General features: G+C 36.3%; 1 protein-coding gene across 1 annotated transcript in view; it reads right to left on the reverse strand.

Annotated features, from left to right (window-relative positions):
* The window catches only part of ROBO1 (roundabout guidance receptor 1), a 744,575-nt gene that overhangs the window by 53,677 nt on the left and 672,374 nt on the right, over positions 1-18,524 (reverse strand). The window contains exons 9-16 of the mRNA XM_013948595.2: positions 13,211-13,219; positions 10,378-10,502; positions 8,212-8,383; positions 6,039-6,244; positions 4,528-4,609; positions 4,186-4,354; positions 3,920-4,086; positions 116-237 (exon numbers count right to left, since the gene is read on the reverse strand). Coding sequence (XP_013804049.2) covers positions 116-237; positions 3,920-4,086; positions 4,186-4,354; positions 4,528-4,609; positions 6,039-6,244; positions 8,212-8,383; positions 10,378-10,502; positions 13,211-13,219 — 1,052 coding nt within the window. The remainder of the gene's footprint in view (positions 1-115; positions 238-3,919; positions 4,087-4,185; positions 4,355-4,527; positions 4,610-6,038; positions 6,245-8,211; positions 8,384-10,377; positions 10,503-13,210; positions 13,220-18,524) is intronic.

Genomic DNA, 18,524 nt, shown 5'->3' on the forward strand with positions numbered 1-18,524 from the left:
AAAACATTTGCAAGTATACAAACTCCACAGCTTCTTACAGTGTGACCCCACAGCTGCAAAACAGTGCAATCCAACAATGTATATGACCATCTCCACGACACTGATCTATACTTACGGTCCAATGAACTTCAATTGAGGAGGAAGAAAGGATAGTAGGGTTGTGTAGATGTAGTACCACATCCCCTAGTTCTCTCTGGACCTGCTTGTGATCCACACCTTGACTTGTTGGTGGAATATCTGTAATAATTTAAGATTCCATTCTCACAAATATATGTAATTATTAAAATAAGTATATGCAAATACAAATAAAAATATCATAAAGCATATGATCCTATAATCAGTAAAGTTTACCCTGAGTACCTTCCAATTATGTAAGAAACAACTACATGAAGTGTTTTCTTGAGCAAATCACCAATGCTTGGTTAGTACCCAATCAATACACTGCACTTCCTTTGACATAAAGAAACAGGAGACAAATGCTGAATAAAAAGAAAGAACCGCTCTCAGGGATATGTATGGTAAATGACTACAGCGGAATCTCTTTATTCTTTCCTGCAGGGAGGAGAAAACTTTCTACTGCCCAGTCCAAATTCCAAGAGACCAGGAAACCTACAACGAAGGGCAAAAGCAGAAGCTGTGTCTACAAATACATTCATGGGCAATCTAATGCATTACTTTTAATTACAAAAAAAGTGTAACAACAGAAGAGAAGAAAAACGAGTCATGTGGCTGCTGCTTCTCTGATAGCAAATGACTTCTGTAAATAGGAGGCAGACCACAGTTGCTGTCTCACTCTCCCAATATTTGGTTTTGGCAGCTTATAGCTAAAAGAATTGTTCATGCACATGAAGGAGAAATTCCCCTCAAAATATTCAGTGGTTTGAGCTTGTACAGTGGAAACACATTTTCTGCACGCAGAGCTCTTATGCAGAAAGCATACTTAACTGAAATGGAATGACTGTCCTAGACATATATAAAATTTATAGGGCAATCACTAATAGGGTGGCTAAAATATACATGTACTATGGACAGCAGAGTAACATAGTTTCTATATTGATTTCATATGTCTCCCTTTGATCACCTCATTTTAAACAAATACCATGCTGACAACAGTTAAAATCAGAGACTGGGAAATTCATGAAAAGTACTTAAAGTGATTTTTTTTTTTTTTTTACAATCCCAGATACAGAGTAATGCATTGCATGCACTTTCCTCTAGCCTACTATTTTCTCCATCTGACCTCCTCCAGTGATTAAGCAAGAGCAGGATATCTTCAACGTTTCTGTTCTCTGAAGTACTCAGTAAGACCATAGTAATTTCCATACCTGCCTGCTCACAAGAAGGGCCAGAGAGAGAGTACACAGAAACAGTGTATGTATTTATCTACAACTACAATTACAACTACTGTAATAAGTGATTGCAGGTATGTAGACTATCTTGAAAGCTGAGGTCTGGATAGTGCAGCAGATGCTGATACAGAAAACACACATATTAAATGCAAGTGCAACAGTTGCAAAGCATACTTTATGTCACGGTGGTTACATTTTCAGTTTACCAGCTTTTGTTCATGCCTAAATAATGATAAAAAATGTTAGACTGCATTAAAAATACTGGCATGAAGACAAGTTTCTTTTCCAGAAATACAGCTCCCATTTAAGAACAGAAAGCCCATGCCACTTTGCACTCTTGTCATACAGTTTCCCCAACACATTCACAAGAAGATTTATTTAAAGTTAAGGTTACCACCCAGCTAGTGGGTGACAAATCTGGCTTCTTAGAAATGAGCACAGAGAAAGAAAAAAACCCCTACCCCTGAGTCACTGCTGTATCCACATGTAATATGTTCTGTCAAATGGTCCATGTATCAGTGCATTTTGCCTCCCTCAGTCTGATAGTCTTAAAGATAGAAACTTCTGTTTGGAAGTTGCCTAAAACTCTAGCCTTTCTTTCTGCTTAGAATGTAACAGAAATGCCAGTTGAATAAGTAGTGATATCTTCTCTGCTAGCCACAAGAGATGAGTCACTAACAATATGAGTAAAACCGTTAACAGGCTCAGCCATTTGCACATCTGTGCTATACAATGCCTATTGTATCTACCCCATACTTTCTTGTTTAGCTCTAAGCTTCCAGGACCAAGACTATCCTGCAAAAACTACTTAAGCGTGTTGTTAATGTTGGTAAAGCTGAAAGACCAAGGTAGGTTGCTTGTCTGGACATGCATTTAGTACAAGAATGCAAAGCCCTGTGAACAAAAGTTAAGTAGGAAACTTTAGACCCAGCTTAGCTAGACCACAACTTACACAAAACTGAAATGGTATTGGAAGAAGAGTGGAACTGCTTTAAAGAACTTCTCTCTTTATAACGTTCTTACTACTGATGAAAATTGTATCTATGGGTTGTTAATTCCCTGCTTAGGGTTTGGGTGGTTCTTGATTCTTCAGCTTCACCAGCTGCCCAAAGGACTGCTGAACCACTCCTTGCCATTCTAAAACATGCAGTCCTGTGTGGGAGCAGGATATTCTGCCTCATTCACCATTTATCAGCATCAGGCCAGTGATCACTTCACCTGGGACTTGCAGACCTGATATTGCATCTCATCTCTAAGCATAAATCCACACTGCATGAAAAACTGGCAAATAACATTGCAGCCTACCTGAATAATAGCATACGTTGCCCTATAAGCATGTGTATTCCCAGGAATACAGAAATCACTGAAAAGCTATTAAATCTCTCCTTGGTAACAGACCCAGGAACTTGCGGGATCCTTACTTTCTATCTGGCCATGACTCTACTGACTATGTATCTAGTGAAATTGCCAGCCAGCAGGAGAAATGCGTAATGGCAGAGGACTGCAGTGTGAAAACTATTCATTCCCCATCAGAGACAGGAAAGACTTGAGTTCAAACCGACTTCAGAACAAATAAAAAGTCACTAACTGAAAAAGCTTTGTTTTCCTTCAGGAACTTCCTTTCAAAAACAAACATGTACTTCCTTATACAAACAAAGAAACAAACATACAACAGAGATGCTCTTCATTAGTGAATGGGTTCAATTCTCCAGTTAAGTAGGGAAAGTAGAAAAAAGAGAGAGATGATCTCTACTACTTTTACTTTGAAAAAGAGTATGTTCAATTTATTCTCTATTTGTTCTGAAGAATCCAAGTGTTCACACTGGAAAAATGCAGGCTGCAAACTTCCACTGCATTATCCCCTGTACACTGCCATAATTGTCATTTATTTTCTATACTGAACACAAATTTATCATAAATTTTAGATAGCTGGATTCAGGAAGAGTGATGGTAGCTTAGAGTCTGTTCTCTGTTATTATCTAGCATTTCTATGGCAATGTAGAAGCTCAGATTCTGCTACCTGTCAGAGCTCTCTCTTCCCTACTGTTCTGCTTTCAATAGCAGTACTACTGCAACACTTAACATACTGCCAAAAAACTCTTCTTTACTGACTCATGATACCCAATTCCTCCAAATCTTAATTTTTCTCATTCCTAATGCAGCAGAAGCCAATTTAGACTACATGCTGTTTCTCTCTCTGTCTGAATCTTAGGGATCATTTGATTCTTGACATAATGATAGAATTTCCACTGAATTCTGAAAGTTGTGTGATAACTTCAAAAATCTGAGATTACTTCTGTTGTTAAAAAGAACTATTCTGCAAGACGTAACTGTCTTTTGGTAAGAAATGCTAGGGTTCCCTTAGGCAATGCAACAGGCTGTCTAAGGAGCTTTAAGAATCTCTGTTACAGGGGACTGCAAGTTTGAATCCTATATTTTACTCTCTAGTATATATTACAGCATGCATAGATAGATAGTTGAAAGCTAGCAGAATTCCTGCATCCAGTATTGCTTAGTCCATTTGTGACAGCCACAGCAGGTACCCAAAATGTCCAGTATTAAAAGCTTACCTTGAGTTTTCACTGGATCAGATATTTGGCTAGGGTCACTAAGTCCATATGCATTAGCTGCCCTCACAAGGAACAGATAAATTGCATTAGGTTTTAGACCTTTAACTGCAGAACTCTCTGTTTTCACATTTTCAGCTACAGTTTGCCAGCTGCTACCAGATGCATGGCTAAAGATAAAACACAACAGCAGGTTAGCACGTGCTTTTCTCTAGCAGTAATTATATATATAAACACAAGTACAGCAAGATCACATGAGACTCATATACCTGAAGGCCTCAATTATATAAGAGGTTGGAGTTGCACCTGAATTCAAATTAGGTTGCCATGACAATGTTACGGTATTTCTGCTGACATCTGTAACCTCAGGTTTCGATGGAGCACTAGGAATCAAGTTTGGGTCAGTGGGTCTCGGTGGTTGCACTGGGACTCCAAATTCTAACGAAGGAGAGAGAAATGCAATGTATAGACAGGAAGCAGCTGTAAGCTGAATACTGTTCACATTCGCATCTGCACTGGCAATTTATGACAGTGTCAGATAACTACTGCATTTTGATTTCTGATTTTCTTTTACATATTTTCTCCATGCAGAGCAACCCTAATTGATTTACCTTGGACCTCTATGTAAGCACTCCATGTAGCTTCGCCACTTGGGGTTGAAGCAATGCAGGTGTACCGACCAGTGTCGCCCAGCTGAGTGGGAAAACAGAAGAATAAATACTTGAAACAATCAGGCACTCAGTGGGCCAGAAAAGTAATTACAGATCTGTACATTCCCCCATGAATATGGATAAACATATTAGAATGCAGAAACTTTGAACAAGAAACTTCTTAAGTAAAGGGTATGATTTCACATGCTATAAAATGAAAAGAGATACATATTTTTGAGCATTCTTTAAAGAGCTGGAAATGCTGCAGATGCTAATTAAATATTTCCCATTCTTTAATGAACAAAATGAAGGCCATATCTTGTAGCATTTACTCCATGCTCTGCAGAGCTCTTTTCAAATAAATTGAGAAGGAAGTCGGATGACAAGGCCCCATGCAACCCTCAACCTTCTGCCTAAATGATGCCTAGGGATTTGTCTGGACTGCAACACAGGAGAGAATATCAACCTTAAAGAAAGCTTAAATATTGCACGGGGCCTTGCACTTATTGGGTTCTCTCTGCTAGTATAAATTTCACTCTACAGGAGACCCAATAAAGGATCTCCATATGCTATTCTCATTCATTTCTGAATGCTGGATTATTTGTCCATATGTGACTTAATCACATTTCAAAAGAGGGTTTTTTGCAAAGAAATGCTACTCTCCTGAGGTCTCAGTCTCAACAGATGAGCTAAAAGGAAGCACTCACAAATCAGAGGTTCAAATTCTACAACAGCATAACTTGTAATCAGTAATAAGGCAACTCTAGGGAATATAGCGAAGTCACATACTTGGCCTAATTTTAAGAATTACTATGTCTCAAACCACAGAAAAGATAGCAGAGAATAGCCAGTATGCTATAAATTAACAACATTTTAAAACATTTTACAGTTTGTCGGCACGACTAGCAATACCAATCAGGTATCTTGCTCCAGTTCCTTAAGGAAGCCATTTATTGACAGGTGCTTAACTATTTTAAAATACACTTAAACTGTCAAGTAAATAAGTTTAAAAAATAAAAACTATTCTAAAAACCTGTGTGCACTGGTCTATTACTGCAGTAGCAAAGGTATGCTGAAACAAAGGATGCTGGACAAAGGTATGTTTGAAATAATTAGATCATTTTTATCTATGAGTGCTGAAGCCCGAATCATTTAACGATTCATCTTACTGAAATACAAGCTTTGCTTCCCCATTCAATAATTCCCTTAATTAATACTTCTTAGAAGCATTTTTCCTTACAAAACCTGAAATAATGTGCCCTAGGCTGAATAAGCCAAGGTGTTAAGCATAAAGAACGAACTATCTGAAAGCATGAAGTATCAAACTGAAACATTTTAATGCAATTATTTAACATTTCATTAATTCTTAAAGTAGGACTTGCTACATTAAAAGTGTCCTGGGGGAAAAAACAAAGCAAACCAAACAGCAAGAAAACCCAACACAAAAAGCAGAGCTTGTCAGCTCAAGCTACCTTGGCATATCGGATCTGTAACGCTCCTGTCTCTAACTGCTTGATGCGCGAGTCCTGAGTAGACATCAGGGTCCCATCTTTTTTCCAGAGGATGGTGGGCATTAAAGTGCCTGTGGCCACACAGTTCAGTACTAAAGTACCATCCACGGCTACAGTCTGATTTACAGGACCCTGTCGAATGACAGGGGGAGGCCGGTCTGCAATCACTGCCAAAAGAAACAGATTTCTGCAACTGGAAGCAATTTTCTAATCATCTAAGCAATAGCAGTTGCTTGAGGCTTTGAAACAAACTAAAGATAATTAAACAAGTAATTAAAGTTGGAGGCATGCATTATCCGGGCAAGGTGCATTAATATGATGCACAGCTACAGAATTTTTACATGATACACAACACAGTATTTTCAGAAGGGAAAGAAGCATTGCATATTACATTCTGGTATCCGTGAGACATTCTTTGAATTCCAGTGTCTTTATAAAGTGATAATGAAATATATGATTTATAAAGTGATAAAGAAAGAACATCCTAAATGCTTTGTAAAGGCACAGATTTCACTTTGTTCACCTTCTACCATGTAATAGATCTATATACTGAAGTTTGTACTTGCAGCATTTAAAGACAGAAAAGGAGGAGGAAAGCAGGCAGGGAATAACCTGGCAAATAACGTATTTTTCAATTTTTCTTTTCTTGTGTGTGTTCTGTTTCCTAATTGAGAGATGGCCAGCAGTAGGGTGGAATAAACACAGAGCTAACAAACAGGACCATATTAGATTTTTTCAGTTGAGAAATACTTTTCCAGTAGTTTCTGACTTGCAGCTCTGTGATGACTTAATCTGTCAATATGAGTTCAAAGACACAAGGAGAATCTCACAATGTATTTGCATCAGTTTTAATGTATCTTTCACACCATAAAAATTAAATGTATGTGACGAGTTACTTAATAACTATGCACAGAAAGGTATAAAGCAGTCTCAGTATTCACAGAAACAGGAATGACTGTCTACATACTTCTTTTTCTTTATCAATGGATAATTAAGAAAAGAAGTAAAAGCTATCTTATTGTACTTCAGCTATCTCCTCTACCTGTATCATCCAACATGACATGGACTAATGATCTAAAATAGTCACAACTTCAAATGACATACAGTTGTTTAGCAGTGTCAACAGTTGCACTGATGCAACTTAATGTCTGGTTTGGTAGCTGAAATATAAAATTGAAGTTCTGATAATTTGTGAACATTAAGTATTTATAGATTACTTTTTGTAACAGGAGGGTGTTAACACTGCTTTTTTGGCTAAATTCCAAATTTTGTAATTTCTTTTGCATGTTTAAATGACACTGTGCTTTCAATTACATAATTTATCCTTTACTTCTTGTCCCAACCTGTTGTAATGCACTGTAATGTACTGTTAAGCCACTACTATCTTTCTCTTCAGAGACAACCAAAACAAACCCACACATAGTTTGTATTTAACTTTGTCAGGTTTGTAAAGAGCTTTGCAGTTGTCAATGATAACATGTTCTACATAAAGCCTGGTCACAATTTTCCAAGCAACATATTTCATTTGGGATTTATAGTTATGCCTTGCTTTACTATTAATTAATACTATTTAATACTAAGTAAATTACAAATAGGCATAATCATAAACAGCTACGGTAGCATGTTGATGTAATGTCAAATGTTAAAAAACATGTAAAAATAATCAGAAGTAAAATGGATATGTTTCTATTCATTATCGACCAGAGCTGATTTCATAGAATCTTTATTCCCTCCACCTGCCCCAATAGCTACCTTACTGACCAATCTGTGCTCTGCAGGTGAAATCCAATACCACTGAAAGAGGTGAGCAGAGATACACACAGTAACAGGGATAAAAAGTTAGACAGCAAGCAATCCGAAAGTAAACTAAATCTAGTGGAGGAAACTAAAAAAAGCCAGATAAATTAACAGATGGGAGAAAAATCCATAATCTGAAGTGTACTTATTAAACAAAAAGTGGCAATACCGCATTCCACAATATCTAAATTTTTAAACCCCTGACAGAGATAGCACAAACAGAATTTTTAGATTCAAAGAAGTAATGCATGCAACCTGCATTTATGCAAAGCAGATATCAAAATAGTATTTAAATAAAAATAAAAACTTGAGAATGATAAAATAAAGGTATTTTTACCATCAGTAACTTCCAAGTAGGCTTTTGTTATAATACTTCCTGCAACATTTAAAGTCTGGCAGATATAGTACCCAACATCAGATCTCTGGACATTGGTGATAGTGAGATCACCTGTCTGTGAAACTGAAAAACGGCTGGATGACTGAGGGGGCTGGTATGAGAAAAGCAGATTCTAGAAGATGCAGAGGAAAGAAATGGAAAAAAAAAAAAGGTTAAATAAATTCAAACATCAATAAACTCAAACATCAAGATTCTTAACTTTAATATAACTAAATAAGTTTATCTTTTCACATTACACACATAGGTATTCTGCTATTCATACATTTCTGCTATTCATATCTTAAATGTGTCCCTTCATACAGTAATGTGAGTAGCTTTTTTAGGATGTTTTATGATGAGATAGGTGCAGATATACACATATAACTGCATAAGTCTTTTTGGACTGCTCTAATGCCCTCTCTAGTCAATGGTGGCTTTTAAACCAAGTTTAAGAGGCGCTAGCAAAGGCCTGATACGTGTAGTCACCATAAAGGTGTAAACAACCGTGGTGCATCTGAAGAACTTGCTTCAATGCTCTTTTTTCAGAACCTAATCCAGGGCATTATATTTATTCTATTTCAAGAACAAATGTTTGTTTACTTACTGATATTTTAACTTTTGACTTCTTAAGAAAGGAACAGTTTTATAAAAAGAGATGCTATGTAAGTCTCTCTGATCATAGTGTTCGTGTTTTATAACCAACCCTATATAGTATAATTAGATCTTATGTCAGCTTCTGCTTAGATAGTTTTGGTATAAAGTGCATGGTTTGTTACCAACAGCGGTCAAAAGTCAGAACTGAAACCATAATAGTACAAGTCTGTTACATCAAATACTAGTTTCAAATTTCTACCTCTGGCTAACCAATTTGTGAATGAGAATATCTGAAGTTCATAGAGGCCATTTTTTAATCTTTCTCTCTCGCCTAGCTACATTTTGCATTTCCAAAAAGCATCCTATCCAAATCCAAAGAGTATTCCTAAGCAAAAGGAATAGGACAAAAAATCTTCTACTTTAGTGTTGGTAAACCCTAGCCATTGACCTTCTTCTCCACTTCCCTCCTTCGTCACAAGTGGCCAACATTCACCATAGCCAAAATTGAACCAGAAAAATCATGTACTAGACAAAGCTTGGCAAAAAAAACAGGTCATACAGAAACATTAACATAATATACCAGTTTACTTCTATCGTTAAAGATTATTATCTGAATTTGTTTACTAGTCCAGATTTACTTACAGATTTAGACAGAAATGCTGCAAGCAGAGTAAAGGAGCCAATCTCTCAAAGTTCTCAGTTTCTCTGGACTATTATTTTATAAAGGAAAGAACTCTGTCATATGCTATTGCAACTATTCATTCCTTCAATTACAGGAAAAACAAAATCCCATACTCCTTATTTTCCTTCAGTAAAGAATGCTTTGCATAAGATCACTCCTTCAAAAGAAGCCCTTGAAAGAAAATTGTGATTCTCTTGCTGTTATATTGTATTTCACCCACAATCTTTTTAGATTCTTCACAAAGAAGCTGAATTTTTTCCTCCCATTCAAAAAAGGAATCTGGGAGAAAAAGTGACCTCCTCAGATATGACCTGCCAGCCAAGTGACTGAGTGGGAAAATAAATCTCCTTAGTCCCAATGAGTGTGCTGTCCTTGCAGTGATGCAAATCAATATGGCACAGTTTAGTTTGCCAGAGACACATAAACATGGCAAACTAATAGCTCCATGATAAAGCCAGAGCCAAGCTTTCTGAAAATTTGGGAGCATGTATTAAGATACAGCAGTTCAGACAACTTTAGTATTATTCATGTCTTCATCTCTTAGCATTTCTCCCTGTTAGGTGAAAAACATTTTCATAGTAGTGAAACATGGTATGTTTCTAGTTGTTTCATAAATTTATCATTACGTTCATGGGTCAAATGGAAGATTGAGCAAAACATAGCTTTCCTTTTCAGTAAGGTTGACACTATCTAGCATGCACATGACTTAGAAGTTGAGAAGAAATGTCCAGCATCTCCAAGCTCTAAAGCTATTTTCCAAATCTTAAAAACGATAATTAATTTTTTTCCCCTTGTGTGACATCATCTCCTCAAGAAACTGCCAGGAAGAATGGTCAGAAAGTCTTTTTTACCTGACTTCCCTCTCTCCGCCAAAAGATGGCTGGCTGAGGGTTTCCAGTTGCTTCACACTGGAAAGTCACTGTTCTTCCCAGTGCAGCTACTTGATCACGAGGCTTTACAACAAACTGTGGAGGCTCTGAAAGAGGAAAATAGAAAAAAAAAATTACAAAAAAATCACACTATTGTTAGAAGACCAAAGTTTGTCTATTTGAAAGCCACAATTTGCCTACTGCCTTTAAATGGTGTAAAACAGAGTAGTTACACCTCTCTAGTATGGAGAGACAGCACAAAGAGACATCAATCTCTGACAGTCTCTGCTTCATCTTCACTCAGATCATCTCTTCTGCTGCTGGATCTCCCCATTAAAATCTTGACTGTGCATCACTTGCTTTTATTAGTGACCACTTATAGAGGAAAGTAACTCCCACTGACTTCATGGGTCAACCTCCAGAGTAACATTCACCAATCTGAACAAATTTGTTGCAATTTGGTTTTAAAAGAGAGTGGCTAAAAGTCACAATGGAGAAATCTTTGAGTGACAATTGGCTCACAGGCCACCCTTTGGCAAGGGCTATACTAAACACTGTTGAGTAACTATGAATTCAGGTTTACAAGGACAGAAGTTGGCATCTTTGATTTAGGAAAGCTGAGGAAAGAAAAAGCCTTTAATTGCTTGTATAAGACACTTTTGATGAAGTCAGGGTCTCAAAAATTTTCAATTTAACTCAAAAGCCCCAGAAATACTATTGAACAAATTATATTCATTTAAAATCTTCAATCCAATTACCAAAGAGGAACGAATTGAAAACAACAGTGGAGCTGAATGTCTCCTTCATTTACATAGGCAAGGGCATGTTCAAACAAAATATATATGCAAATGAAGGCAAATTTGAAACATCTGCTCATCCTAACATTATAAATACTGCCAGCATTGTCCAAACTCTTTGATTTATACAGACTTCAACAACCATTTTATCCAGTAGTAAATAAAGTGTCAAAAAATTATGTCTGTCATATTAAAAACAAAAAGTTAACATAGTTGACAGCATTAGATATGCTGATGGGGCTAGCAGAGAAAAAAATTTAGCTTGTTTTAGGCTGTTCACTCTCACTTCCTGAAAGATGTGCATTAAATGAAAGTCCATTTACTTAGTGTTTATGCATTTCCATTTCCTTTCTGATCATCTGTCCAAAACTAATTATTTTCTCCCTCTTGTCTGGGTTGAAGAATAAAGGGAATGTTTTGAATTAGACTTTAATAACTTGAATGTTCTTTTTCTTCCTTTAAGAAATCTGTATTTACAAGCTTTTCTTTAAAAACAGTGTAAATAACGTCATTTAAAGATACAGCTCAATGTGCTTACAAAAAACAAGTAATTGTGACTTTAACTAGCATGAATTCAGTAATACTAAAAGTCCTTTCTAGATGATTTGTTTTCATTGGTCATGTGGGTCACTATTTTTAGTTATCTGTTCCACCTGTCTGTGTCCCTGCTTCCTGTTGTAGAATATACTGTTTCTATTACCCTCTTCTTTGCGGGGAATTTTTAAAGCATAACATGGCATTATTTATATTTGGATGCAAATGCTACCATACCCTAGAATTTCCTTAGATAAGAAACCGCATGAAGCTAAGGTTAAACTGACCTACAGTAATTACCATACTTCAAAACATTTAACTTTGAAAAATTCAATCAAGATCTTGGAAGAGGTTGTGGGAAGATTTTGACATGATAGCATGTTTAATTGAGGATGGAAAGTGAAAATGTTGGGGATTTGCCACAGGGTTGCAAGGTATGATTGGGAAAATGGAGATGAGGGAGAAGTACCTTCATTATGCTGTTGGAATTTTAATAGCAAAAATAAATTTAGTGCATTTAGGGCTTGGCTAGCTCTGTACTAGACTGTGACACAATACCAAACAAAATGGAAGCTGGAGTTTCTAAACTCTCTGCTAGTGCATATGATTTATAAGGTTTCAGATTTCACTGCACTTGAAAATGGATATAGCTATCAAGAGATTACAAAAGTTGTGATCACCAGAGAAATAGCTGAATCCTTGTGATTCCAATACCTGAAGAAGATTGTTCAGGAAGTACTGAACAGGAAAAATGAGGGGAAATTTAGTCTCTCAGGTAAGTACAGTAGAATTTACAATCTGTAAACATGTACACACCCCTATGTATAGTATAGTATCCTAAATATGTATTATGCATATCAATTATTCTATTCATGTATTTACACATATGTATATTTTTCTAAATCTACTCCCATTACAGTAAAAAATAAAAATCCTATGAACTTTAATGCCAGAAGAATTAAAACAGGATTAAGTGAAACTTTGTTTTTGATTTCCACTCAATGTTGAATGCACTGGAAGCATTTTCATCATTTTTTTTTTAATTTCAGTTTACTTTCACACCTCGGGTCACACATACATGCATGGTATGTAATGAATATAATGTAAAAGATGCTGGAATAATAGTGCACTTAAGGAAAAATAACTTCTGCTATCCTTGAGACCTTTAAAACAAAAATGATTTTGTTTTATAGAACACTTAAGTTCAGCTACATGCAGTCCCTGAAGAGAGAAGATATCAGGATTCAACTCATTACATCATTCAAAAACAGACAGAGTTAGCAACCCATTACCTTTGCTCTTTGCCATAAAGTTACCCATACTTCATGCAGAATCTATTCTGTGCGATGTGTCTTGTCAATAACAAGGAAAAGATGGGAGCTGACTGGTTGAAGGACATGGAAGGGAATGGATGGGAAGGGGAGGAGAAGTTCTCGTCACAGTGATACGATGATTAGAAGATGGTCAATAAAATTTCAACTTACCAGACACAACTAAAAACAAAACAAAACAAAAAGAAAACATGGAATAAATAAAATTGAACAGACATGAAATAAACCAGAGTAAAGCAAAATTAAAAAAAAAACAAAAAAACAACAGGACCCTTGGTAAGGACCTTAGAAAGCACATACATATTCTGATCTATGAAAAGTAGGTTAAAAATGTTGAATCACATATGTTGCATTTGATTTTTAAGCAGAACTCTATCAAATCTTGAAAGAAGGCTGTACAGTAAATGGGTAACAGACTAAAATAATGGTCAGGCAACTTGCGTTCCACTCCAGGCCTTTCCAATGAATTGTGTGTAACCTTGGATTAAATGTTTTTAGTAGTATTATCATAATTGGTTTGTATTAATTTCTCTGTGCCAAGACCTTTCCATAATAAAATTCACCTGAAACCTCCAGTAAATATGAATTTACATCATTGCTGAAATGCAACAATGACATTTACAGCCTTTCTATAAGGATTCAAACATTTACAAACAGAAAATACTTTTCTGAGGCTAACAACTATTAAATGGGAAGTTTGTTCAAAAATTAATAATATGCTGAGGCATTTAACCCACTTACCAATCTTTTCAGTATAATGATTGCTGTATCAAGGTCCTAATGCTCAGTATTAAATTCCAAATGCAAACTAAATTAATATTAACATGAATTTTAAAAGATTCCTAACCCTTTTCCTCACCAAAAATCTCAGTTTCAGTAAAATATTCAAAAAAGAGATTTATTGCAAAACATTGTATTTCTCAACAGAAGTTTCCCAGTAGTAAATTATCCTTCAATCATAGTTGAAATTTTTCATAACCTTTAAACAGGCATAGATCCTGGCAGGCTAATTTCACTTATAAAAGAAAAGCATTTTCAAAAGCATTCCAACAACATATCTCTAATTTAAAGAACAGATTCAAATAAAAAGGTAAAAATCATGGATTTTTAAAATAGATACTCAGATACTGACAAAGAAAGTCAATCAGAAAAAGGGTAGTTGGTATAAAATAATTACAGTAAATGTCCAGAACTAAATAATTTTCTTAATGCATCTTACAAATACCAAGTCCTTCAAAACTTTGGTCTTGTCCCTTCATGTTGAAATTAAAATAACTGTTGTTCAGCAGGAGTATACTTTCATAATGAGTTGGTAAGCACCTGTGATACACCATTCTCTGGTAAAATGCTTGGAGGAAACTAATAATATCCAGTCTGCCAAAAGTCATTAGGTAGGAGGAATACTGACTTACTGTTCAAATAAATGAAACATACAGAGGACTCCAGGTGTACAATGAAAATGAAGCAGAAAGAGAAGCAGCTATAATATTGGAACTTGGACTGAGTTAAAGCCAAGAAGCTGCAACTGAACGTGCCAAACCAGGTCATATATAGAATTCACTTTTGATGTTAATGGAGACTTTTTTTAGGAAGCAACCCCAAACAGAGGAAGTTGAACTGACAGTGTTTCGAAGTTTGGATTTTCAATTTTAAGGAAGGATTCTGTATGTATGGCAGCCTTCATTAAGGGTGTGTGTTCAGTGTTTCTCAAAGAAAGTACCAGCATGTATTATTCTGCCCAGATTATCCTGGCAAATCTAGGATTTACAAAGGGAGCGGTCAAGAAATGATACACAAGAATTCTTAAGAGAAATACATTCCTCACCTCCAAGACTGAGCTCCTAGCTCTCTCTTCATCATATGGAAGTATATTACACAATAAGCACTCCTTTTTAACTGAAAAGCTCTCCACTAAACTTGGGTCTAGAATACTTGCAATTACAGTCTGACTTGTTCTGGAATTTGAAATGCTTCTCTGTAAAAACCAACTCATATTCTAGATAAAATAGGCTGATAAGAGAAATAACGGGGTACTGTAATGAGCTGAAATTCTTACACAGTGGAAGTAACTCTAAATTACCAATTTTCCATTATTTAAAAAGCGCCTAAAGGAGAAAAGGTAAGGCTTCTTGGTAGCTATGCAAATCTGCCTGAGAGTCCTCTACTGAAAGTTCACTTGAAATTTCCAGCAGATAGGAATCTGTCTTGGTTGCTCAATTACATTTCCACAAATTGAATTAACTTGTAAGTGCTGAATTTCCACCTTTCTTTTTACTGGAAGCTTTTGTTATTGTATGTCAAAAATAACCCTGTCAAGCAAATGCATTTTTTTGCCCACCTGTAAAAACACAGGGGATCCTGATACATGAAAATAAATCCCTATAGAAACAGGGCATCGCATTGGCTGCACATTTGTGGTGAGGGCAAAGGGTGAAATTTTATAGAAAATTATAAACAGGTCTGTCAGAGGGGCATCATGTGGTTTAAAAGAACAACAACACCACAGACAGACCACTTTCTTGGTTTGATTTACATGCTATGGATACTTAAGGTTACTAAAACTGGGAAGTGAATAGTTTTTCCTCTATTATTGCACATTTTATTTGCAGCACTTTGCTCACAATTATTAAGTAAATTAATTTCCCCTGTGTTTACCACAGCTTTTCATATGGCAATTAGAGGGAATAATTTGTTTGTAAAGATAGGAATGTAGCATGTGAAACCAAAAATAACAAAAGAGTAATATCTTTGTCTTTAAAATAATTTCCTTATGTGTCAGATTTATCAAGGAAGACACATGCCCAGTCACTGAACAAAAAACAAAAGAAAAGTGGTTTCCAGATTAGTGACATGATCTTCTAATACCTTATTCGTGACAGCAATCCTATCCACCTCCCTGGGACTACTTGTCTCATTAAATCTACTCTCAGGAGCATGAATTTGCAATTTCAAGACCCAAACTACAGACCGGTATAGTTGCCAGATGTTAGTGAAGCAACTACTGTACTTGACAGATGTAGGATCACAGGCCCATAAGACAGTTCAGGTTGGAAGGGACCTCGGGAGGTCTCTAGTCCAACCTCCTGTTCAAGCAGGGTCAGGTGCTAGGTCAGAGCAGGTTGCTCAGGGCTTTATCAAGTTGGGTCTTGAAAACCTCCAAGGACGGAGACTGCATAACCTCTCTGGGCCACCTGCTCCACTGCCTGGCTGTCCACCCAGTTAAGAAACTTCTCCTTATATCCAGTCTGAACCTATTTTTTTTAGCTTACACCTGTTGTCTCCTGTCTGTGCACCACTGTGAAGAGCCTGGCTCTGTCTTTTTGACAACCACCCCATAGGCACTGGGAGCAGCTGTTAGTTCTCCCAAAGCCATCTCTCCTCCAAGCTGAACAACTCTGTTCCCTCAGCCTCTCTTCACAGGACATGCACACCTGAGACCTCAACATACCATACGTAATGCCTACACTTCTAAATAACACATTTAGTAATTCTTCCCGCAAAGGTGAATGCAAATGTAGATCTACTGTTTCTCTATATTTGATCTGTTGGTTAATACCTAGAATCAATATTATAGACTTGGACCTATTTCTTAGCCTGTTATTGGAGAAGCTACAGTCTTCATATATCTCATTCTTGAAAGCTGTGGTAGTAATTATCTACCTCAAAAAGAAACAGTAAAATGATAGAAATTTTCATTCAATGGTAATAATAAAGTACTTTTGTGATCCAGAGATTCAAGGCAGTATTTAATTACTAAACAGTATTTTATTCTGCTTATTAAATAGCCATTAGTTATTATTATGACTATTCCTATTTATTAATGTCTTTCAGGCTCTCAGCATATATCTTGTTATTCAGCTGACACAAGTTGAATACATTTGATTTAAGCTCTGTATGTTTTATTTTTGTTTATTTGAACAAAAAGCTTTATGTCTTCATGGACTGCTTGACACCCTTAGAGCACATAGAGGCTGATATACAGGAATCAAGACAGTATAATGCTACACCAGAGAAATCAAACAATGGCGATCTTCAGGCCAACATTTTTACACATCTTAGTTTTCATATAAATCCTTGCGCTTATGATAAACCTAGGATATGCCAGTCACAGTGAAATTTCAAATTACTTTCAATTATTTTGTGTCACATTAATCCTAGTTCAAGCAAAACTTGATCAGAGGTTGTCTATGCCTGTAGAAACACAAACTGGGAGGAGATGGGACGCGAGTTTGAGACTACGTGCTTCTATGTGCTGGAAGAGACAGGAGAGCTCTGGGAGCAGGCATTTAAGATGCAGTTGGCCAGGTAGAGACTAGACAGAGAAGAAACTCTAGAGCTAGCAATAGAGATAGCACAGAGATAGGTATGCTGTCTGGAAGGAAACATTGCAGTTTTCCAGAATGGCTGAAACTTTCTGAAACACCCCCAGGTGTTTATGAGTGGCTGAACAAAGTACAGAAAATTTGGGTATTAGAGTTACATGCAGAGGAAATGTTAGAGTTTGAGTATGCTTAACAAACTGGTCAAACTCTGCTTGCTTGCTCTTAAAAATAAAATAGAGACATTCTGAAGATCTTTATTTACTCTTTTTTTAACACTAACTCAGCTAAAAAGCTGCCAGACTCTTCTGGTCATAAATATGTTTCACTGCTGAACCTGCTAAATTCTGAAATCTAATTAACCACTTTTTGCTTTTAAAACCATACCTTAAATCCTGCAGGCATTAGTATCTGAAAAAGGACCGCTGAAGGCCTTTTCTGCAAAGCAACTAACAGATTTTTTTGTTGCTGTTCTGCAAACAGTTTAAGGCAATGTACCATCTTCCATTTCCCTTCCAATGATTTGTAGGCAATTTTGTTGTTATCAAAGCAATCTGAAACCCCCAACATCCTTGAGATGCACATTTCTTTGCAGTCATTTGTAGAAAGTATCACTTTCTACAGAGAAATAAACAAAGGCCAAAATGTCTACTTCTGAGAAAATATAAATCCTGCTATTCATCTGTCTGCAGGCGACAGCCTGGGAAAATTATGGGAAAATAATACCAGGTACATTATAGAAGAATTACGGTATCTTTTTTCACCCTCGTTCTTTGGTCTCTATGTATTCTCAGCTGTCACTTCTTGATATCTGGATACACATATAAATAATTTATATTTTCCCAGATTTTTTGCTAAAATTCACATTCATAGAAGACCATACTGGGATATCCTTACACACCATGAATGCTTATATAGTAAATAGAGCCCCAGGGCATCAAATATGATTTTCTGCAGTATAAACTTCTGAGGAAGGGTCTAACAGTCTGGCTCCAAGCATGCCACAAATATAGAGTTCAGCCAAAATGTTTATACATGTTTTTTAATGTTTCCAGTCAAAAGTGATGACTTGTAATTCCAAGCGCCAGCAAGGGAGTGACCATGATTAATTATATTTATGACAACTGGAAAAACTCTATTTCAGATTG

Source organism: Apteryx mantelli, chromosome 1, assembly GCF_036417845.1.
Source record: "Apteryx mantelli isolate bAptMan1 chromosome 1, bAptMan1.hap1, whole genome shotgun sequence".
NCBI classification, from domain to species: domain Eukaryota; kingdom Metazoa; phylum Chordata; class Aves; order Apterygiformes; family Apterygidae; genus Apteryx; species Apteryx mantelli.